The 24,662-nt window shown below is 31.0% G+C and overlaps 1 protein-coding gene across 2 annotated transcripts; it reads right to left on the minus strand.

Annotated features, from left to right (window-relative positions):
* Positions 1–8,606: 8,606 nt before the first annotated feature.
* LOC129968038 (uncharacterized) lies at positions 8,607–21,747 on the minus strand. 2 transcript variants are annotated; one of them, XM_056081931.1, is made up of 6 exons: positions 21,625–21,747; positions 19,657–19,922; positions 17,402–18,609; positions 14,554–14,779; positions 12,791–12,925; positions 8,607–8,742 (listed from the first exon to the last, which is right to left on the minus strand). In XM_056081931.1, the coding sequence occupies exons 1-6, from the start codon at positions 21,740–21,742 to the stop codon at positions 8,695–8,697; spliced, it is 2,001 nt and encodes a 666-aa protein (XP_055937906.1). In that variant the 5' UTR covers positions 21,743–21,747; the 3' UTR covers positions 8,607–8,694. The 2 variants fall into 2 exon arrangements, with proteins under 2 accessions (XP_055937906.1, XP_055937907.1); XM_056081932.1 differs by lacking the exon at positions 8,607–8,742 and having other exon boundaries at positions 12,834–12,975.
* Between the last annotated feature and the right edge of the window lie 2,915 nt (positions 21,748–24,662).

Genomic DNA, 24,662 nt, shown 5'->3' on the forward strand with positions numbered 1-24,662 from the left:
TGGTGTGGAGAACGCTCAATCAGCAGGCGGCAGTAGAAAATAAGACAACGACGTTTATTTACACGAAGACACACAGGACAGCACAAAGACGACAACTATACAGCACAGAAGAGATTATCTTCAGCCGAGACGTGCAGCATACAACAAGACTCTACTGCAGACAATAGCGCACAGCTTAGTTCAGCACTAGCTTGACTCCGTCGCTGCTCTGCTAATCCCTGGAAGACCAGTTTTTCACCGTCGATCCCGAATACTCTTCTCTGTCGCTTCCGACTACGACTCTCTCAGGGGTGTTTGTGGGACCCCAAAAAATCCCCTGAAACTTTTACGGACTTACTACCAACATTTTGGAGTTTCGAGAAGGGGGGGGGAGAGAAATTAAAAATTACAATTATGAAGTATTGAATGACCTAATTATAAAAGTTCAATGAATTACTTTTTTTGCAAAATTAATAACCATAAATTTTCAAACTTATAAACTACTACATTTTATGTAAATATTTTAAATTACCTGAATTAATTCTTTAAAAAAAATTATCTAATTTCTGCTGCTTTTTTTTATTTTCTGATGTTTGTGGGCTTGTCTTTCTTTTGTGGTGAACTTCATAATTGCAGGAAGGTTGACTTTTATTTTCCTCATTTACAGTTGAAGAAATTTCCTCGAGAACTGCACATGCAGAGGTAGAAGCAGTTTGCTTTTCTGCTAATGTAGAAGTTTTTTCAGAGACTTTTATAGGTGACTCATCTGAAATACATGTTTTTAAGTCCTCTTGATATGTTTTCCAACTTCTGTTCATATTCAGTAAGAGATCTTTGTGAATTGGATCAGTCATTGGATTTTTTGAGCCATATTTTTCACATGAGGTTTCTTTGGAAGCCATTAAATCATATTTAATAGTCTGCACTGCATCTAGGGAATCAATCTTAAGAGAGGTTCTATAGTCAGTGACAAGTGTATCCATTAAGTTGAATGCACTTTCCACTAATGGGCCATGGAAGCAGCTAAGGCAGGCTTTGACCAATTTAGCCAATGTAGGATACTTATAATCATTTGTGAAATCATCTTTTAAATTAAAAACTTTAGACCAATATTTATCAATTGTACACTTGACTTGATTTCCTCTTTCATCAGATGTGTAGAGCATTTCTTTGGTGATATCAATATCACTCTGGTATAACCTTATTTCAGCTTCTACTTTTGACTTTTCATTATCACTAAAAATATGGGACATAAAAGATGATAATTTTTTAAAAGCTAATATTGTACTGGTTTTACCTCTTAGCTCTGGATCTAATGCTGTAAAACTAATTAGATATGAATTTTTAAGGGGTAATTTCTGTTTCATATGCTGTGCTGTATTAGTATAAGCTTTTATCAGAGAAATTTGGAATTTTTTTGCTATTGGATGATTTTTTGATAATTTCTTCAGGAGAGTGGAAGCTTCTGCACCAGTAAATATTACTTTGCTAGGTAGATGGAATTCTGGATTTGTGACATCAACCTTTAATAAATCATTATAAGATGTGCACTCTATATTTTCTGGCTTCATAAAAAAAGAGAAAAATTTTGCCATCAATTTATAAATACTGGAATGTATTAAATGAAGCATTGGTTTTTTTGTTCCAAATAATTTAATATATGAGTTGAACTCTGGTAATACTGCTGAATACAATGCCATTTGCAATAAAGTTTTGTTTTGCATAACAAATAACCCATTTAGTATTCTTTTTTTCCGAGCTAAAGCATCCTTTGTGAGTTGTTGGGAATGCAAGCAAGAATACACCCCTTCAACAATTTTTTTCTGAGCTGCAGAAATATTTCTTTTATTGTATACAGTTTCAACATAAGAAAAATAATCCCCTTTATAAGTTTTATCCAAGTAGTGAAAATAAAATGCAATAAGAGCATCCCACAGATCTTTGATTCTTTCTAAAACACATAAAATGTACACCCACCTATGGTCTGGTCTCTTCAAGGGCTTAAGTTTTTTAATGGCAAGGGATTCACAGATTTTGAAAACATTTTCTCTTTTATTGCAGCTTTTCATATCAAAATAGATGTCATCAAACAAATCTTCTAAGTATCTATCAAAACATGAAGCAAATTTTTTTGCACAGTTATTAGCTGTGTGACATGTGTCACCATCAATATCTAATAAGTGGGGTACTTTGTTTGATCGTAGTCTGGTTTCAACACCCTTTTGTTTTTCCACGCATGGTGTTACACGAGTCCATTAATACACTAATTAAGTTTGCCCATGGAATATTATTATCTTCAATAGTATTAACAACTGCTTTAAAAACAGCTTCTGAATTGCAAGATTCCACCTTTAGAGATGCAAAATGATGAACTACAACTTCATTTTGATTGTTGTCATAAAACTGCACCAATATTGCCAGTATACTTTCTTGAGCATTGCTAGTACTTTCATCCGAATTTAGAGAAAATGGAGTCTCCTTTAGAGTTTTAATGATATTTTCCTTAATAGTTTTTGCGAGCCCATATTTCATCTTATAACATGCAGTAGTCCTGGACATTTCCAACGAGTTTAGTGCTGTCTGATCGCGGCTCAACTGTTTGCAGAGTTCAATTAAATTGGGAGCTACATTGAAAGAAAGAGAATTCTCGGCGATAAACGAAGTTATTAATACCCCTTGGCGTGCTTTTCTTGTCACTATATCCAATGGCCGAGCATCAGTCTTCATTAAGTCATCAGTATTTTTTGAATTAGCATAATTACTTAAAGTCATTGAATGTCTAAGGCACTTCGAATATTTTATGTGCGTCACAGTTTTAGAATGATTAGTGAAAGCCTTGAATCCTTCCCCACCATACTTCAGCAGTGAGTTACAAAAAACTCAATATGCTTGTCCAGCAACATTTATTTTTTTGCACCATGTGCCGATGGTATCCCCATTACCATCTCTCCGTTCAATCCAATTCCACCTAAATGCATTCCGAACACCTTCTTCTAATTGTATAATATCACTATTTATATCGAGAAATTTCATAGTGAAATTCTCTTGCGTACATAAATAAAAAAATATTTCAATAAACGAAACGAAAAATTTACACGTGAATCAATAAATGAAACGAAAATTTTACACAGCGGAGAAAAAAAAAGTTGCGGAGCGATCAATGACAAATAGCTAATACGGCGAAAAATCCCCCTTCTCTACTTATTGGCGCCACGCCCGGAGAGATAAGACCTTTGAACCCAGAGTCACGTGATCGCACATCTGGTCGAATGAAGTCTCTCCCTTTTTTTTCTGCCGCGCCTACTTGCCGAAAAGGATCCAGAAGTGAATGTCCGAGAACCGGGGGAATGAGTCATAACTCGCAATAAGTAAAGAACAAAAAAGAAGTTTTTTCCCCCTTTTCACGCATTATCACTGCCTTTGGAGAAAGAAAGAAAAAGTTTTCACCACACACACTGACCTTGCGTTTTCTGCTTTCAAAGCAAACAAAATTACCCAGATCAAAATAAATAATTCATTATTATTCCTACTTCCTTTTGAACGACGATCCCCGGAATTTCCGGGTATCGAAATTCAAAATCCCCGGAGCACAAACACCCCTGCTCTCTGGCAGCTGCGGCTCCCTCCTTTTATATGTCTCAGGAGGCGCGGCTAGAAGCCTCTCAACCAATCAGGAACGTTCGAGGTGTATATCGGTTCCTACTGGACGAATCGGGAAAATTCTCGATGTTTCATGTATAATCTATTTTGGCGCCAAATTCGTCGCCAAGCTCTGGGACCTCCTATGGAACCAACTATGCTGGGAAGCAGCATCACAGATTTGTAACAATATCAAATCAAATATTGGTTGGGGTATTTTCGCAAATTTTTTAGCATATATTCACATCAAAGAACTATAATTTTTATATTATTGTAAAGTCCAGAAAATCTCCTTTCTAATGAAGTAACCTGACTTGTAAACTTTTGTGATTTTGTTTTAAACTTCACCAATACTCTTTTTTTCCCCTCCAAGCATCTGGAGATTTTATTCTTTATTTTTGCGCCACGAGAGATAAAGTTTTATTCTCACAATGATTATTATATTTCCGTGTTTTAATTTATGAATTTTTACATTATTTTTTAATTTCATTTATTTTTTGACATTTTATTTTACAATTCAAATTTTTAGCAATGTTTTTTTTTTATTATTATTCTAAAGATTTATAAATTATATTTTTACTCAAAACAAATAAATTACTGTCATTGAGTTACTTATATCGTGATCCTCTTGATGTGATTTTTTTTAAAATAACCATTGTATAATTGTCTTATGTAGACAAATTTCTATATTTTCTTCGAGTATTCTTTGCGAATCAGTAATACTATATTTTTAATTATTTCAGGGTAAATATTTTGACAGTGAACGTTCTCATTTGATTTAATGGACGATGCTCCGGATATCAAGATGTTTAATTTTATGACGGATATAGATTTTATAAACTTTAAGTTCTTGACATAAATTGTACTTTTATTTTCTCGTATACGTAGTATAGAAAAAGTATAGCAATCGTTAAAAATTCGAACTCGAGATTTTCACAAATCTTCACGTTTTAGGCGTCTGTGGTAAAAGCTTATAAGCTAGTTAACATCTACGCTGCACGAGCAATTGCTTTTGTATCATGGTCATGTTACTGGGCTGCGAACCACAAGGTCCCAGGTTCTATCCTCGCTCATCTCGATCCGCCACACGTCTCTGATTTCAAAAAACACATTTTTAGATAATGTCAATCTGCTTGTCTGTGGCGATAGATCAAAAACGCTTTCAGCTAGCCGGTCGAAATTTGGTATATGGTCTTCACACCAAATTTTCAGATTTGCTATCAAATTTTGTGTAAAATCTGTTCAAAAGAAGTCCAAATATAAATTAACGCGATAATTACAAAAACGAAGAGAACTACATGGCGTTTTTTTAAAAACTGACGGTACTGAGAGACCTCTGTAGCTCGGACTATCCGCCGCAAAGCCACCAAATTTTGTGCGGGGACTATTGACGACATGGGAAAAAAGAATCCGCGAAAAAAATTTTAGTTTGAAAAGTTGCCGATAGAGAGAATGTGGCGCTTTTGATCTAAATTTTAAGATAAACTGCACGATGAAATTTTAAAGAGCTACAGTAAACAGATAAATGAATAACAAAGAATTAATTTTTCCACAAATGTGTTTAATTCGAAGAAATAACTTCTGTCAATAGTTACAATTTTTTTTTTTAAAAAAAAAAGAGGAGATTTTATTTAACTTTTTCTTTTGTTTTTATTCAGTAGAATCGTTTCCCCGGGAAAGACATCGGTTATTTTCAATATGACCTCTATTTTCTTGGACTAAGCATTGCATTCTGTACATTTTACTTTCTACAGCTAAATGCAACATTTCAGGAGGTATGTTCACAAGCCCATGTAATGTTTTCCTTTCAAACCGATAAGTTCGAGACTCCACCAAGATAAACCTTCTATTTTAACTAACCCCTCAGAAAAAAGTCACATGGGGTTGGATATGAGGAGCGAGGTGGCCATGCAATACGAAAACAGCGACTAATAACTCTTTCTTCTGTAAAGTGATGGCGTAACAGTTGCTGTACGGATGTACCAATATGTGGTGCTGCTCCATCCTGCATAAAGACAATTTTATCTAAGCATTGTCTTTGCTGAAGTTGTGGGATAACAAAACTACTCAGCATATCATGATATCTTTGAGCGTTTAAAGAGCAGGTCTGCGGTTCTGCTTAGGTAATAGTCTCAAGTATGGTCCGATGATAAAATCTGCTGTAAAACCACACCAAACAGTTACTTTTTGAGAATGGAGTGGGATTTCTTGAAATCCATGGGGTTATTCAAATGAACAAATTCTAGAATTCTGAGTGTTAACAGTCCGATTCAAATAAAAATGGACCTCATCACTCCAGAGAATAGTCCACGGCCAAGCCTCGTCGACCTCCATCCTGGCAAGAAATGTCAGAGCAAAGGTTAATCGAAGATCATAATCTGTAGATTTTAATTCATGCAAAAAGCTAATTTTACATGGATAAAATTGAAGAATTTTTCTTAAAACTTTCCATACTGTTGAAGCACTAACATCCAGTTGTCGGGCAACTCTACGTGTGCTGCTGTTACCAGTGCTCGTCTGATTTCTTTCAACGATTGCAGTCGCAACATCTGTGATCGTATCCTCCGATACCGGTTTCCGTCCTCTATCAGGCCGAGTTGCGAGAGAACCTGTTTTTTCAAATTTTTTAATCATTGCTTTCCCTGCATTAATTGATAGAGGTCCTTTACGTAAATTGTTTCAACTTCTAAATTCGCGAAGAAGGGCCGCTGCATTGGATTGATTGAGCTAAAAGAGCTTCACAAGTAATGCACGCTGTACTAAAGTGAGAAGTATTTTACACATCAACTGATACTTGAAGTGATTTTCAATGCTCCGCTTCTATTTTATAACTCAAAATACTGGCGCTGGTGTCGACTACGTAATCGGAATTTTGCAATTTTTCTTAGTGTTTTATGCAAAATTTTAGCTGTCTTAAAATGTAAAGCGCCACATTTCTCCCTATCGGCAACTTTTGGAACTATTTTTTTTTTTTCGTGGATTCCTTTTTCCCATATTGTCAATAGTCCCCGTACAAAATTTTGGTGACTTTGCGGCTGATAGTTCAAGCTACAGAGGTCTCTGAGTACCGTCAGTTTAAAAAAACATCCTGTAGATATTAAATATCTGTTAAATTTTGAGTCAATTTCATTTATAGGTTGACTGTATTTTCAGAAAGAAATAAACTCGATAATTCAAAAACACAATGATTTAAATATATCAAATTTGGTATGAGATTTTGTGACTGCAAGTGCAGTTTTGCATCATACTTTTTTTTTTTTTTCAATTGGTTGAGAAAAATGTGTCTAAAACTCAAATGGGTTATTAAAAAAATCATTTGGATACTATTAACACATTTCAATAATTAGGATTAATCGCCAAATAACTAGCCAAGATTGATATGACATTCAATAAAAATGCTAATTTCACATCAGAAAATATTTCGTAACTATTGTGCGCCAGTGCCATGTAAGGCATTCTCTGGCATGACAAGTTTATTAAATAGTAAGCGAGTAAGTTTTGGGTAGACTACTCTCGCTTGTTTATTTCATTCTTTTTCTAAAATCTTTAATAGCATTTTAATAAGTAATTTTCAAAAGTAAATATTTGGTCAGATCAAACTTTAGCGCTATAAAAATCCAATCCTTGCAGAGACTTAGGGGCCTATGAAGTAACTTACATTTAGTTTCCTTATTTTGAGAATGTCTAATGCAATAGCTGATTTTTTTTGAGAATAAAAAGAATCTAGCTTTAAGATAAAAATTAAAGTATTAAAATGTTTCAGCCTTTCTTGCGGTATAAAAGATTACAACTTTTTTTTTCATAGCTTTCGAAATTCCTGAAGTGTAGCATCTGTCTGATCACGCACCATTAGGAAAATTATTCAGCAATAAATAAATAAATATTATCCAACATTTCAATTAAACCAACTTCTAAAGAACAAAGGCCTATCTTTAGTTGCCTGCGTGCTTTTTTACGACAAATACGCAATTTAGAACCTGTATCGGAAAGTAACGCGTTAAAATGTTCATCATGGTAAGTTTTCATTTCCACTTCGACGCTCTCAGTTTCCGCACCACTAATCAAGAACTAATTAAATCACACAATTACGCAAACGGGTGGCATCACTCAGAATTATCTATTGGTCACGTCTGCCTTTAAATAAAAAGTCTATTCCTAATGCGAACGTGTTTGCTTCACTTAGCAACTCGTTTTTATTCAGCGAAGCATTGTTCGCATTTTTGTTCATTTTCATTCTTTTACTTCAATCGGGTTTCATCGTTTTTAGTTCCGACGTCGAAAGGATTCTAATTTATAATAATAGATAGTGCCTTCAAGCATCAGTGACTGGTCCTATAGAAAGAAAATTCTAGAAGAAATAGTTCCGATGAATCGACTTTGAAATATCAATAAATCACAGAATAAAAGCCAGTTGGATAGTCTCCTCAAAACTTTCTCGCATATTTTCTAATAAAGATGCTATTTCAAAGAATGTCTTACATGGCATTAGTGTGCAATAGTTCCGAAATATTAACCGTTAGCGCGAAATCAGCATTTTTACTGAATCCATCATGCCATCCTTGGCGAGTTAATTGGCAATTATCTCTGGCATGCTGTTAATAGTATCCGAACATAGAATTTACATTTTAGAGGCTTTTTTTCAACCGATTGAAACAAAAATTTGATACAAAATTATATTTGTAGCCATAAAATTCCATACCAAATTTAATATATGTAAGTCATTGCATTTTTGAGTTATTGCGTTTGCATGTCTCTAAAAGTACAGACCGGGAGACGGGCAATTCCTGGTTAGATTTGGCTCAAAATTTGTCAGGTGCTTACACTAAAGATGTTAAATCTATGTATCGAAATTTATCTATATTAAAAAGAAAAAAAAATCATAAATCAGGAACAAATATTTTATTCAAGCTCATATTCTTTAAAGTATAAATTTAAAATACATGGAACATTAGTCAAAATAATCTTCATTTTTCAGTAAAGGCATCTTCTAATAAATTTTGAAAAGATAACTAAACAATACAAAAAAAAATGAACAAATGGAAAAAATAGTTACTCTTCTTCATTGTGCACAAACACTTACATATTTTCGGAACTCTCTTCTGTCTTTTTAATCACTCCAATCCTCTGAAACATTTAGAAAATGATCAAACACTCAATAAATTTTGCTATAAAGTGAAACTTATTACAAAGATAACAATAAAAAGTATTGCACAGTTCACTGGAACTCGGTAGGTTCTAGAGAAATGAAATTTAATAAGTAGAAGTAATGATGAATTGGACATATCACGCAATAAATGACGCATGTTATCAACTGCACTGAAGTCATCTCAGTTTCCAAGACATGAAAGACCAATGTAAATTAATAAGACTAGCCATTATATCTTTTTTTTTTTCCATATATCTTGCGAACTTTAAATCGTTTTCTCTGCTGTATGGCCTTCAGTTGTCCAACTATATTGAAGATATTGAGATTGCATGGAGGATGTTGAACTAATGCCCATCCAAGTTGTTCTGTTTTTTAAACTATAATGAGTATATTCTATGGTTTTGCATTATCTCAGGCATCCTGATGCCTGCTGTGGCCTTTGTTAGTTAGATGCACTGGAGCTTGTCTCAAGATGATGAATTTGTCTCATTCAACATTCATGAATTTCGATGAAAAATATGTGTTGGATTTGGGCGATATTTTGCCAATTCTGGTTGTGTTTGGCGATATTGTTCTTTTTTATGTCAGTGCGTGATTTGTTTCGCCGCTCGCCAATGGCCACCCAACATTCACTTCCAGGCATTTGCAGATGACTTTGTTTTTATTGTAGTCGAATCCACAAGAGCAAAATTGAAATCAGCCGCCCAGGATGCTCTCTCAATCTTCAAGCGCTGGACCGACAAACATCAAATCTCTGTAGACAAATCATGTATTATCTTGATAAGCAAATTAGTCAACGGGCCAACAATTAAATGGAATAACGTAACAATAAAAAGACAACAATCTTTAAAATATCTCGGTGTTACCATTGACAATAAGCTTAACTGGATTCCTCACCTCCTCAACACCAAAACGAAGGCGACTCTCTTATATCAAAATCTCAGCAGAATTGCTGGCTCTACATGGGGTCTGAAAAAAGAATTCAGGTGTCATCTCTACGTCACCGTTGCCGAGAGAATGATCCTACATGGAGCATCAGCTTGGGCCTATTCTCTCCTCATCCCGTCAACAAAGAATCCTAATCTCAATACAAAGAAAATTTATCCTGAGTATTTCTGGAGCATTCCGAATACCATCCTACAAGTTATCGAAGGAATTTTTCCACTTCACATCAAAGTGCAAGCAGAAGCAACCTATGTAAGAGTAACTCGTCTTCAATTACCTATCCATTTTCAAAATACATCATTCCATCCTGAGAACTTCGAGATGAAATGCTCTCATACAAAAATCTTCCCCTCAAACTTTTTTCTTGAAGACAGAATTTCCCTCAAACAAGAATTCCAACCTACAAACAAGACGGATATTTTTACATATGAATCCCAAATCGAGGGAAAAACCGGCTTTGCCTTCTGCGTCTTCCAAAACGAACAAATCACTCATCAGCGGCTCGGCAAACTGAACGAAAAGAATTCTGTCTTTCAGGCAGAGCTGTTGGCCATTAAGGAAGCATGTAAATGGGCAAGCAAATTCGATCATAATGCTAAAATATGGAGCGATAGTGAGTCCAGTTTAAAAGCGATCAGCTCATTTTCCACCTCAAGCCCAATTGCTCAGGAAATTCAAGCCATTCTGCTCCGCCAACCTTCTATTAAGTTAGGATGGGTTAAAGCACATGTGGGCCACAACGGAAACGAGGCTGCAGATTCCCTAGCCAAACAGGCCATGTCTACAGGTACGCCCGTTCAATACCCAGCTCATAGAAGCCATCTGAAAAGTATTCTAAATAAATTGAGCCTACAGCGATGGCAAGAAGAATGGGACAATGGCTCAACTGGCAGAAACATCTATCAAATCATCTCCGAAGTGTCCTTTAACCCATCATCTTGGAACAGGCTTGACATTATCTTTACAACTGGCCATGGCCCTTTCCCTTCATATTTCAAGAGATTCAATATTAAAGGATCGGATCAATGTGGCTGCGGCGAAGTAGGCGATCCTCTTCATTATGCCACTAGCTGCCCTCTCACCACATCTTTTCATCTCAAAAAAACCATCCACGACCTAGAAAATATCTGGTGGACCAACATTATGAGAAATAAGATGTCCAATGTCAAAATTAGAAATCTTGTGCGGTTCCTACAAGAGAACGAGGAATTGATTTCTCCAGACCCAAGCCCAGTATAAATTTTCGTTTCATTTCTCAACCAAACTCTTCTCTAGAATATATTAACCTCAATAGATTTCATCTACTCATACTCCCCACCGAACACCTCCTTCATCATTATAATATTCTATATAGTTACTTTTTCTGTGTATTATTGTATATGTAAACTAATTTTTTTTTCTTAATAAATACTCCCACGTATATCCTTTCAACCGATAGGGAATTCTAGAGATTCCAAGTTCGGGGATATTCTGTGGCGAAAGAAAAGAAAGTACGTTTGTAAACTTCTATGGACATATTGTTAGATTGCCGCGGTCCAATTTTTAAGTAATTTTTTGATAATAAACGTTTAGTTCAGATATCTGATATTTATTTTAATCTAAAATGCTACAAAAATTAATCTATATGTGTTAACAATCTTAAAAGAATATCGCCATTAATTTTATGCATGATTAGGTAAACTGTAAATTCTTTTGATGTGATTAATTTAAATGCCCTAAGTTAGAATCTGTTTAAAGGAATATGGTCATTTCATGATGACATAGTAGGATACTATTTTTATTATTCATAGTGGCTTGTTAGCAAGAACATGAAAGAAGTTATACGTAATTGAAATAGTCTTTTAAAAAATCAGTGCTTCTATCTACAACTTCATTTCTCTAATGCTTACCCTTACAATGGATTGTGTATTACTTAAACACATAGCAAAATTTCTTTGTTTTCTGCTACATATAACAAATTTTAACCATTAATCCAGTCATAATCAAAATTCAAACTAAACTCAATGAAAAAATAAAAATTTTTGTTTCAAATAATTTTGCAAAAAATATTTACAAACAATTAACACACCAAAAATTATTCTTGTTTGATCTGAAAAATGGGAAATTTAAAAATTCATATTTTGCTTGAAAACACCAAATTTTTTCTGTCCATTCAAGATAAAACTTGTATCAATGATTCATAATATTTTATATAATACTTGTTACATATATTAAAAGAAAATAAATTGAAAAAAAAATTATTCTAGAAAACACAATTTTTATATATTTATATAATCATTAAACACGGAAAGCAATTCTGCACCTATTTAAAAATAAAGAATGGTACAGTTAAATGATTTTAACAATTAGCAAATTAATTCCTAGAGTTTTTTTAGTGAATTCAAACTGAAAGAAGGTCTAAATTATCATTGTTCCCTTATTGTGGTAAGAATTAAGAAAATTTAAGTACATCTATGAAGTGACATATATTATATGATTAAAATAATACTTAAAATTTATGCAGTACCTACATAATATAGATATATTGAAACAAAATGGAAAAAGAATTACAGAGTTGATTTAGTCTTCATTTTGGAAAACAATTAAATTACATAATTAGGTTGAAAATGTAGGTTGTAAAATGGGATATTTACTATTCATCAAAGTTTATTCAACGCCTTAAGCTAATTTTGAGATAAAATACAATCAATAACTTCTAATACATCAAAATTAAATCAATTTTCCAAGTATGTTTTAGAGTTCTAAATTGCATGAAAATCTGCAGCAAAATTCATAATTTCCAACTAAATACTTTCAATTGCTTTGGAAAATCTTATCTTAAGAAATTTAACCTTTATCTTAAAGAAATTTATGAATTAGCAGCTAACTTTAAAATTTTTATGCTTAAAAGATTGTAAAATTCATTTTTCAGCTTAAAAAGTCTTATGATCCATAATTAAATGATACAACACCTATATTAAAACCAAATTATGCAAAACGGATTGGAAACATTTTATAAATTAATACTTTTTGTGAAATCATTATGCGCAATACTGATATGCAAAAAAAAAAAAAATCTTCAGTATAAAATATTGTACTTACAGGAAGCACCTGGCATTTAGAATAACCTTCATCTAACATTTTAAATTCCTTTCGTAATTCAAGTAATTCATAGCATATCTGAGTGTCTTCAAATCGAAGTTGGTCTAGAGCTCTTTGAGCAAGTGCTTCAGATTCCTTTAAAATCGAAAGATGTTACAATTTTATGGGAAGAGAAAAGGCATACCCTGCAACATTGGTTCCCATTTAACAATAACATTTCTTACCGATATGTTACATATAACATAGCATCAACAAATTTTTGAAGAATAGATATTTCTAAAGAATATTAATTTTAATTAATTTTAAAACAAATATTTAGTTTAATTTTAAAACAATTTTTATAATAATAATAAATAATTAATTTTTAAATAAATATTTACAAATATTATTCAAAAAATATTTAATAGAAATTTATTATTAACTAAATATCTAAGTGAAACAATTTTTTAAAAAATCACACAACACAGTTTTGTTGATTCAACAAATTAACACTATTTGTTACAGATTTATAACTTTGTTTTATCGATTAGCTATCACTTTTGCTTTTTAAAGTCATTATTGCTCAGTTTAACATTATAAACAAATCCTATACTCATTTTTGTAACGAAGATTGGCTCCAGTGTTTTTGTATTCATGCTGAAACAGGATTCCTTTTTTTTTTTTTTTTTTTTTCTTCCAACCATGTTAGAACTATTTTCGCTATCCGTATTATTGAGAACGAATATTCGGGTAAATTGTCTTTTTGATGTTTTTTGTAGCTTTCCGTATATCTATAATTCTGTAGTATTCACATAATTTCCTACAGAAATTCTGTAGATGTTGGAAGATATGAAAAAAGGATTAGTTTAGTTTAATTATATTAACGTCCCGTTTGAAGAAACACTAGGGAAATTTTGGGACGGACCTCGTAATTTTGAACCGCGGTCAGATAACGAGAACGACACCTGCATGAAAAAGGGATAATACCTTTATTTTAGAGTATACGAGGAAGTTTCGGGGTGGCCAGTCCTGTGGTTCTATAAAAAATTGGAGTAGAATAAACTAAGCATTTGCAGTAGAAGGAAATCGGAACAGAAGAAAAATGCTATTTCTTAAGAAGTTATTCCTCCTTCTAAAGCAAAGGATATACTTTTTGAATAAGTAGCAAAATTTCGAATAAATAATTATAGTATAATCTAATGATTATACGATATAGTTGGATTATGGATGGATTTAAATGAATAATATCAAATAATTTAATACTGTGGTGAAAGCTTATAAGCCAGTTAACAGCTACGCTACCCGGACAATTGCTTTTGTATCGTGGTCATGTTATTGATGTAGTGAATAGCATATAAGACAGTTAACAACTACGCTACACGAGCAATTGCTTTTACATAATGGTTATGTTACTGGACTGCGAACCACAAGGCTCCAGGTTCTATCCTCGCACATCTCAATCCGCTACACTGGGCTGCGAACCACAAGGTCCCAAATTCTATCCTCGCGCATCACAATCTGCTACAATATTAACATTTAAATACTGAAAACTTTAGAAGGAAATTGTGTCTTTATCTTATCAGTACCATTAAATTATTGATTTTAAACTAAATACAGCTTCCTTTAGTTCCAGATGGTTATTTACTAAAGAAATCAAAAGGAAATCTCTAGCTATATCCATAACATTAATATTTTCTTAAATTATTCTCATAGTTGAACAGCAAGAGATCGAAATCTAGTTCTGCAGTGAATGTAAAATTATGTTCAGCACTTAAAATACTTACTTTCATTTTCTTTAACTTGCTCTTCATGTTGTCTAGCTCAGTTTTAAATTCTGCCTTTTTAATATGCAAAAGTGGATTTTCAATAGTATCCTGGAGGAGATCCAAATCAATAACGTGGTTGAATGTAGATTTCATTGCACCATACAGTTCACGCCTTTCTTTTATTAAATCTTGATGCTTAAAATTAAGAGCACGCTTTGTCGTCATAACTTTATTCTCTAATAATCTGCAAAATGTTGTTGTAAAATATATATAAATTTTCAGAAATTTTTAATACTATACTTTATATACGGTCTTTCTTAATTGTAAAATCTGCTGAATTAGCAGAAATTCCTTACAGATCTTATACATTTTTATAGGAATATTAAATAAACAAATAAAATATCAACTGATAAAAAAGAAATTTAATTACATGATTTTGAACGCTCATAATTTTTTTTATTTACTAGGAATTAGAGGGAGATATACATACATACATACATATATATATATATATATATATATATATATATATATATATATATATATATATATATATATATATATATATGGGAAGCGCTGACAGATCCCGTATCCTGTATGGCGCCATGCTGGCCATGTTGCGTCACGTCATTAATCAGGTGATGCTTTCCCGCCATTATTGGCAGACGAGAGTTGGGTAGTGAGACTGCAAGACGTGCAGCTCACGCTCATGTATCTTTTATGTTCTATGTAGTAATGTTTTGTCCTTTGTACTTTAATCTTAATAAATATATTTCACATATTAATGCTGGTCGTTGCCTTTTCCCACATTTTTGGGGGCTCGGCCTTTCTCGTGAATACCCCTAGCAAATCCCGGCCGAGCCCCCCAAAATGTGGGTTCGACTGGTTATTTTAATGACAAATTCTTGAGACATTACATAACTTAAGAAAGATATTCTTTAGTGCCCATAAAGTTTAAACGCTCAGTGACTCTATTATCAGTAATCATATTATTAAAAAAAAATGCTTTGCTTCAGTAAAAAATATCATTATATTAATTGCAGATTAATCCTTTCCACTTTAATTTAAAGTATAAATTCTATGGGAGCCAACAGAAAATGAGAGAGATACATATTACGTTATGACTGAAGGCGTTTATTATATTATGAGTGAATTATATGCCTATCAAAATTTGAAGTTTTAAAATATTTTGATGAAGAAGCTATTAAAGTAGGAATTGCATAAAATATTTAATTATGAAAATTTTAACGAACATTAAGATTGGCGAACCGGCTGGTCGCCAAAGGCGGCTAGTATATATATATATATATATATTAATTCAAGAGAAGACCTGTATCTATTCAAGTAACTTAGAGAAGATACTTCTGATACATCTCAGAGTAACTGTTTATTTTAAAGAAATAAACAGTAATAAGAATTACGAAAATAGCAAACATTCAGTCAACTTCAACAACAAACAAGAAATCTTTTGAAAAATTTTGCATGGTGATATTTAAATTTTTAAAAATAATTACGTTTTAACTGCAAAACATTTTTACATTATTTGAAATATGTTTGCATGACAATAACTATTTAAATATGAAATTACATATAAATACGAAATTACTGCTTTCAAATTCATTTTAAAATCCCCAAAGTTTAATTTTTTCAAATATTTGAAGATTTTTATATATGATTTAATCATTAACTGAAATTGAATTTTTAATTCTTTTGAAAGAATTATTCTGCGTATGAAAAGATTAATAATAAAAAAAGGGGAGGATGCTTTTTTACTGTCTAGGATCCAAACTTTAGAGAAAACATTATAATCGCCAAAAAAATTCGAACTTGAGTTTTTGACGAATTTCTAAGTTTTAGACTTCCCCAAAATGAAACGAATTTTTGGCATTATTTCAGTTGGTGACAAAGACAATGTGAAAACGCTTTAAGTTGATTGGATGAAATGTAGCATAAGATTTTTATATCAAATCTGTAGATTTCCATCAAATATTGTGCAGAATCCATTCAGAGGTAGTCTATTCGCCCGACTGTTCGAATATAAGTTAACATAACTACAAAACCTAAAGAACTAGATAAAATAAAATTCAATACACAGATTTAATATCTAGATTAGAACCTATCAACTATTCAGTTAAATCAGACAAAGGAGTGACCATATATCGGTCTGTATTTTCAGAAACAGATAAACGCGATAATTCAAAAAGACAATGACAATGAATTATAATCAAATTTGGTGTATGATTTTGCGACTACAATTGCAGTTCAATGCAATTGCAATGTCAAATTTTGGTTTTAATTGATTGGGGGAAACACGTCTAAAACACAGATTTGATTTTGGATAAAATTAACCGCATTCCAGGCATTAATCGTCAAAAAAAAAAAAAAAAAAAAAAAAAAAAAAAAACCTTGCCAAGGATCACACGATAGATTCAGTATAAATGTTAAACTCGTGACAAAAGTCAATATTTCATAGCTATTGCACGTCAATCGTGTAAGGCATTCTTCACTTTATGCAAGATCCAAAAACTTTTGCGGGAGGGGAAAATAACACCTTCATCAGAAAGTATGAGAGAAATTTTTGGGGTAACTATTTATTAGATAAACGGAAAAAATAAATTAAAGAATTGAATTAAAAGAGTTGGTTAGATAAACGGGAAAATTGCAAAATTTTATATAAAAAATCTATATTCTCAGATTCCAGGAAAAAAAATCCCAATTTCATACATTTTATTCCATATATAATCAAGCATATGTATGTTGGTTTTTCTTTATAATGCAACAATAGTTCATCCTTTTTGTAAGTTTTAAAAGGAAACATCAATCGGCAATATACCTGCTATAGAATATTTTTCAGAAAAAAACTTACTTTAATTCTTGTTCTAATTCTTTTGGTGCTGCTTTCAATCGACTGTAAAATTTTAAAATTTTACCAATATTATTAGAATTTACAAGAATAAAACCTGAAAAGGATGTTGGAATAAAATTATAAAGAATATCCATGTCTGCAGTTCGAGCAGGTTCTATATGTATAGCAACGGGAGCTACTGTTAGCTCTTCGTGGAATTCAATTTCTTGGTAAAAATCTGTATAAGGGTAAGATCTTGGATCTGATTTTTCCATGTCCCTTAATACAGAGATATTCAATAAAAGACCACCATGAGGAAATGTAGGATAATCTGGTTCTTGTCCATTTTTGAGATCGTTGTGTCTTTGATTTAGTTCTGTATCACTTTCAGAATCAGAAGTATCTGCAGGATCTGTATAACAAGTTTTCTGCACATTTTCTGATGTATGATATGTAAATGGACGCCTGTAATAGTCTACGTCATCTTTGGAACTATCTATAGGCACTTTTTCACCCGTTTTTTGAGGTATAGCATTAGAAACTACGCTGTTAATGTTTTGAGATTGCAGGTAACTTTTATCTGCCAATCCAAGCAAGTCAATGTCGTTGCAAACTTCTTGCCATGGCCGCAATTCTTCCTGTTCTTTAATTTCATAATCCTCGCCTTTCAACTCTTCCAAATCGAATGGTTCCTCAGAATCCTTTTCAGATACCAATGTTGAAGAACTAATCTCTTTTCCATTGCTAGTTTTCTTACTGGATGATTCTTGTTGAGATATTGATTGAAGGCTTGTCTCAGAAAGTGGTACAGATTCTGCAACAGTTTCAAGAATATCCTCAATGAAAGTGGAAGATTCTTCTTTGTCTGCCTCTAAATCTCCCTTCAAGCTACTTAAAGATTCAGTGTGTCTGAGGCTTTCAAAATATTCATCAGTAGAAACTGAAACAGACTGTACAAGAGAAAAGAAAACTGATGCTGCATCTATCATATCTTGAATCTCCATTGTAACTACATTGGTAGTTAGTAAAAGTAATGACACTCTGACATAGTTATTAACAGCTTTCAATTTTTCATTGACAGTCCCATATATTCTAAACATTTCGTGTTGCAATAGTTGCTTTTGCTCTCCCAGATTGCTATTTGGAGTAGAAATATAATCAGAATGAATATTTCCTGGATACAACACTAAAGGCCAAATTAATCTATCACACATCTGCTTCCGAGAATCCTGTAAAAAAAATATACCTTTTTAAGAATTTTTTATTGCTATTTTATTTATTAATAATAGCAATGCTAACTTGGATACATATTGTAAATCGAAATAATCTGACAATATTGCCAATTTACATTTTGAATTTTCAACAAATTATACAAACGTTAAATAGGGTACAACACAATCATTGTAAGAAACAAACTATTTAAAATCTATCATTATAATGAAAATATTAAAGAAAGTTGGTTCCAAGTTTATAATTTTGAAGATTAAAAATTAAAATACTGGAATAAAATATAATTTAGCAAAAATGTAAATGAATGCTGTTTCTAAAAAAACAAATTTAAATTTCAAATATTTTTCATAAAAGGCACATAAGATATATTATTGTAACTTCATAGGTTATTATACAAATGAAATGCAATATTTCTTTAATTAATGGAAATGTTAATTACGTGCCATTATCTTTTTAATTCAATTCCTATTTTTATTTATTATGCTTATTTATTTTCTAAAGCTGATATCCATGCAAAATCTATTTGTAATGTTTTAATAAAAATAGAATAAGCTAGATTTTGTTTCAAAATTGAATTTGAGTAATTTATATCAAAATTAGTCACTATAAACCAACAGAATGAATATTTTATATTTAGAAATGCATCTTTTTTTTTTAAATCAAAAAAAGGACTATACTTAAAGAATGTACACAATCATGAATGTATTTATATTAATTATTGAATATTTAATATAACCATGTTGAGTAAAATCCAAAAAGAGATTGTAAGCTTCTGCTAACTTTTAAAAATATAATACAACTTTCCATCAGTCCAAAGTTTTAATATCTAACAAGTGTTTAATTTAGGTATCAAAACAGTTTAATAAGTTAATTTTTTAACATATTGCAAAATGTGCCAAAATCATTTAAGATTTATAAATAAAAGTTTTCAAAAAGAAATGTGTCCCAGAAAAATTTCACCTGTTTCTTAGGTGCTCTTAAATATTTCATAATTAAAACAAAAATTGAAATTAATTAGTAACATATTAACAGAAAGATCTACTAACTAGTATGTTATTTAGTTTCTCATAAGTTTCATTCTTAGCATCTACTCTTTTTTGTATCTTTCTTTTAATGGCATTTTGTTTGACAGAAATAGAACGAATTTTTCTTTTATACTCTTTCATTCTCTGTTCAACTTCCTGCCGTTTTAGTCGCAGCTGCATCACTCTTTTCAACAATTCTTCATCAATATCAGAAAGATCAACATTTTGTTTGTCATCATCACTATCAATGTTCTGTTCACTTTCAGAGCTTTCACTACTTGAATGACCTGTAATCAGTACACACGATATTAAAAATATAGTCAAATAATTTCAAAATTCTTTTTAATAATGAGCATGCAAATGATAGAAAAAAAAATTCCTCCAAGTTTTCCGAAAAAATTTATGAAATTAAATTAAAGCCAAAACATTTTGAACATTCCCACATTTTCTAATGAACTCATGTAGATGACGCTAATAGCATGTGATAAAGTGGGAGTGGTATATAAATGCTGCTGGAGAAGGGACGGAATCATTCTTGCACTTTTGCGAGCGTTGGGAAAGGCTGCTGATCTAAGCGAATTTGATAAAGGGCAAATTGCAATGGCCCGAAAACTCAGAACGAATATCTCCGAAATTACACGATTGATAGGTTGTCCACAACCTGCTGTAGTTAGTATTTAGCAAAGTGGATAAATGACGATTAAACCGGCAACAGACGGCAATGTAGTGCAATATACATTATTTTTTTGATAGTGTCCTCGCATCATTAAAGAAAAAAGATGCTGGCGACAAACAGAAAGTGTCTCAGCTAACAACCAAATACAATGCAATATTTCGGAAAATGCAGACACTATTGGATATGGGACTTTGCAGTAGACACCCCACTGATGTGCCTCTGTTAGCCAAGCATCACTATCAAATACACCTACAGTGGGCTCAGAAACATCAAGACTAGACTATGGATAAGTGGGAAAGTTCTGCTTGGTCAAATGAATCACGATTTCTCATTCATAGCGTCGATGGTCGTGTCAGAGTATGCCATCTTCCAAACGAACCGTTATACCCTTATGCATAGCAGGTTACAACCAGGCTGATGGTGGCGGCATTATGCTTTGGGGACATTCTCATGAGTGGTTCTGGAACACATAGTTGTGATAGGACAGACCATGAAATTAATCTCAACTTAATTGCAAATCAGTTGCACTCGCACGTGGCGTCTGGTTTTTCCAGCAGGACAACGCCACATGTCACAAGACTCGAATTGTGTCGGAGTAGTTCGAGGAGAATTATGATGAATTTCCTACCTAACTCGCCGAATCTGAATCCTATAGAGCACATTTGGAATTTCATAGAAAGACAGCTTACAGATCAAACAACACCACATCGGAATATCTCGACTTTGCATGCTCACTGCTGATATAATTTGTCCAATCTGTCATTAGTCATCTACTAAGGACTTATGGCATCCAAGCAGGAGAGTTGCAACTATTTTTCATGTCAGAGGTGGCAGTAGTGTTATTGAACAGGTTATTGTTTTGGCTCTAATGTATACAAACAATAATGTTTAATGCACACTAAAAAAAAATTCTAATAAATTGTTATAAGAAAAGTTTCCAAATGTGACAAAGTTCAGATAATGAAATATGCATTATTATTATTATTTGATAATTAAATTTAGTGAAAAATATTTTATAATTTCAAAATTCATACAAAATGTTAGTTAAAAATGTTTTTTAACATAAAATTTGTTTCATTGAAATTTGTGACATTTGATATTGAATAATTCAAATTATAAAAAGTGTTTTGATCGATAAAAACATTAGAAAGGTATGCAATAATTTTTTCTATTATAAAATTTTAATGAGAAATTTTAAATTTTAAATCTCTCTAGTTTTGATATATAAAATTGATTATTTAAATTGTTTCTTTCATTACAACATTGAAAAATATATTAAAAACTAAAATATGACATCTGTTTAAATAACTTACGAATCTGTGATCTTTTTTCACCATTTGGATGAATTTTCTTCTTAAATATTTGTTTGAAATAACCTTTATATTTATGATTTCTTCCAATAATTTTAATGAGATCATGGTATAAATTCATCCATTTTTCTTTCTCCTGATGGCGTAGATTTTTCAAATCAGTAATTTCTTTTTCAATTGAAAATAACTGGAAAATTAGATGCATACGTATATAATTTGCATACTTACATAAGAGATTTTATAAAATTTAAGAGGAATAACTTTAATATTCAAAGTCTATAATTCAATATTTTTTTTTTTATTTTTATCTAACAAAAAAAAATATTAAGATATAATAAAGAAATAATTGCAAACGAAAGCTTATTTATTTCTAACTGTTCCAGTGATATTTGATAGTAAAGTTACATTTTAATTAAATGTGGTTGGACCATAAGACTGTTAACCCTTTGAGCTCCACTGTTCAGTACCTGTGAAAATATTTCACTGGCATAAGCAAATAAATTAATTCATTACAATTATTTTTTTTTTCATCTATTCAAAGACTGATTTCATTCCATAAATTAACTTGGACCTGACTACCAGAACTCTAACAAAATCACAATGCACCACAAATTGAAATTTCTATAATTAATATTTCTCTGAAATGGCTAAATAAAATCTAGCCAGTCTATGATATCTGATATCTAACTGTTATCAGTCAGATATTTATTCAGTCAAAATATTTAATACATCAACATTTTTTAAATACTTCCATTCAATTATTTAACATTTTTAATGCTTTGATTTCTTTTTTAATTACTGAGTTCTTTAAAAAGAAAGCTATTATATGATTTTGGGAAATATTATTTATTTCTAGAAAAATTAATATTTAAAAAAACTTTTTAAATATGTGATAATTTATTTCTATGTTATATTTTTTTTTATGTAGAAAATACGATCAACAAAAACAGTTGAGATGAGCAAAAATGTAATACATTGAAAATGAGTAATTAAAATATGATGGCTCAAAATTTTATCCAACTGATTTTTTTTTTTATTGATTTCATGTTTTTGTTTTTGTTGCAACTATTTTAAGAGAATAAGAGTTATTAACCTAATAATAATTATTTAAAGAATAAAGAGAGAAAATAAGTTTACATCTTTTTCCTCAAATGACAACATTTCTTGTAATTCATCCAGAATTTTAACATATAATTTTTCATCTGATAAAGTTGGTTTCCAAAGATTTAATTCAATGCATTTCATGAGAAATCTGGAAAAATTTACATAAAGCAAAAATTAAAAAGTAGAGCAATACAAGAAAAATGAATGATATAATTCACTGTCACATCACGATATAATTCACTGTCACATCACTTACTCCAAGGAGTTTTAATTTCACTATCAATGCTTTTATAATTTAATTTGAGAAATATTAGTAATTTAGTTAAATTCTAGTTTTTATAGTTTAGTTAAGGTAATAAATATTAAATAATGTTTAGAGGTCATTATTATCACTTCAAAATTTAATAGCATCTTCAGTTATGTTTTATTAACAATATTAATTTTAGTAACTGTTAAAAAATACAAAAGTAGAAGAATTAAAATCTGAATTCATCTTTAAAATCAAATTGCTCTTTATTCTTATGCAATAAACAGATTTAAGTTGTAAAACTGTCTCGTTTTCACTAAAAATAATAAAATAAATGAATATTAAAATAGTTTTCATTCTCAACACACAATACCATAAAGCAAATTTAAGTACCCATTAGTTCAATGCAAAAGTATGCATCAATCTATACACCACAAAGTAATACAGAGCAAAAACTTGCATTCAAGAATTAAAAAAAAAGAGTTATGACAGACATAAAATGTTACCATCAGTTATTGTTCCTTGAAATCAGTGTTGTAGTACAAAGATAAAAATAAGCAGTTATTTTTGGCTAAAATTTATTAAAAGTTAGATAAGATAAGTAGAGCAAACATAATTAAAAAGTAAATAGTTATTTATTTATCTTTGTACTTCCTATTTTGATGTAAGCTTACAATAGCAAACAGAAAGGAAAAAATAACAATTTCTGATGTTTAAAGAATGCACATTTTCAATTATTCCTATGATTAGTAATTATAGAAATATACAAACATTGCATTTTAAAATCAAATTTACTATTTAATAACATTGATAAATTTGCAATTTCATTCCCTTTCATTTCTCATACCTTATTTCCATGAACTTTTTTTCACAATCAATTTTTGGCTTGATAGCTTGTAGTAGATGAACCAAGTTTTTAAACATTTTTTCAGCCCACAGATTTTTGAAGTTGGCAGCATTGCTATAAAAATTTATCATAATATGAAATGGATAATAAGTATTATAATAGTTTTTTTGGTAGAAAGTCGGGCAAAAAAAAAAAAAAAAATTAGAACACAGTATTCAATTTGTCATCTTAAAGAAATTAGCTTCTCAAAAATTATTTACCTTTTGAGAGACAATCAGGCAGAACTGTCATACTAACAATTGTACTTTTAATACTGCATAATTTAACTATTCTTTTAAAATTTATAAGTATATACCATGTCATAAACAACTTCAAAAATTCTGTTTTTTTTTTTTTTTTTTTTTTTTTTTTAAAAGGAAAGAGCATGATAAAAATATAAAGAAAAATTGGGGCTGTTTGATAAATCTAAAATTGCTTATCTGTCAAAGATGTATAAAAGAAAGCTTTTTGAAAAGTAAAGAATAATTAATTTCGAAATTAATTTTGATTTCGCACTGCAATTATACATATTTTCAAAGTGATTATAAAGAAACCTTTCAGCTTCAGATCTCATATTGGCTAAACAAATTAAAATTCTTTTAAAAGTTCTTAATATAAAACTGAACACAATCAATTACATATCAATTAGAAAAGAACAATATATTTCTTCATCAAAATTATCATATATTAAAGGGGTGAAAGTCACTAAAAATTTATTATCAAATATATAAAGGAGTGAACTGAATAAATGTATTGACAAAGCTTTAAATATACTTAAAAAATGTTTTATCTCTTTGAATTTTT

Source organism: Argiope bruennichi, chromosome 1, assembly GCF_947563725.1.
Source record: "Argiope bruennichi chromosome 1, qqArgBrue1.1, whole genome shotgun sequence".
NCBI classification, from domain to species: Eukaryota; Metazoa; Arthropoda; class Arachnida; order Araneae; family Araneidae; genus Argiope; species Argiope bruennichi.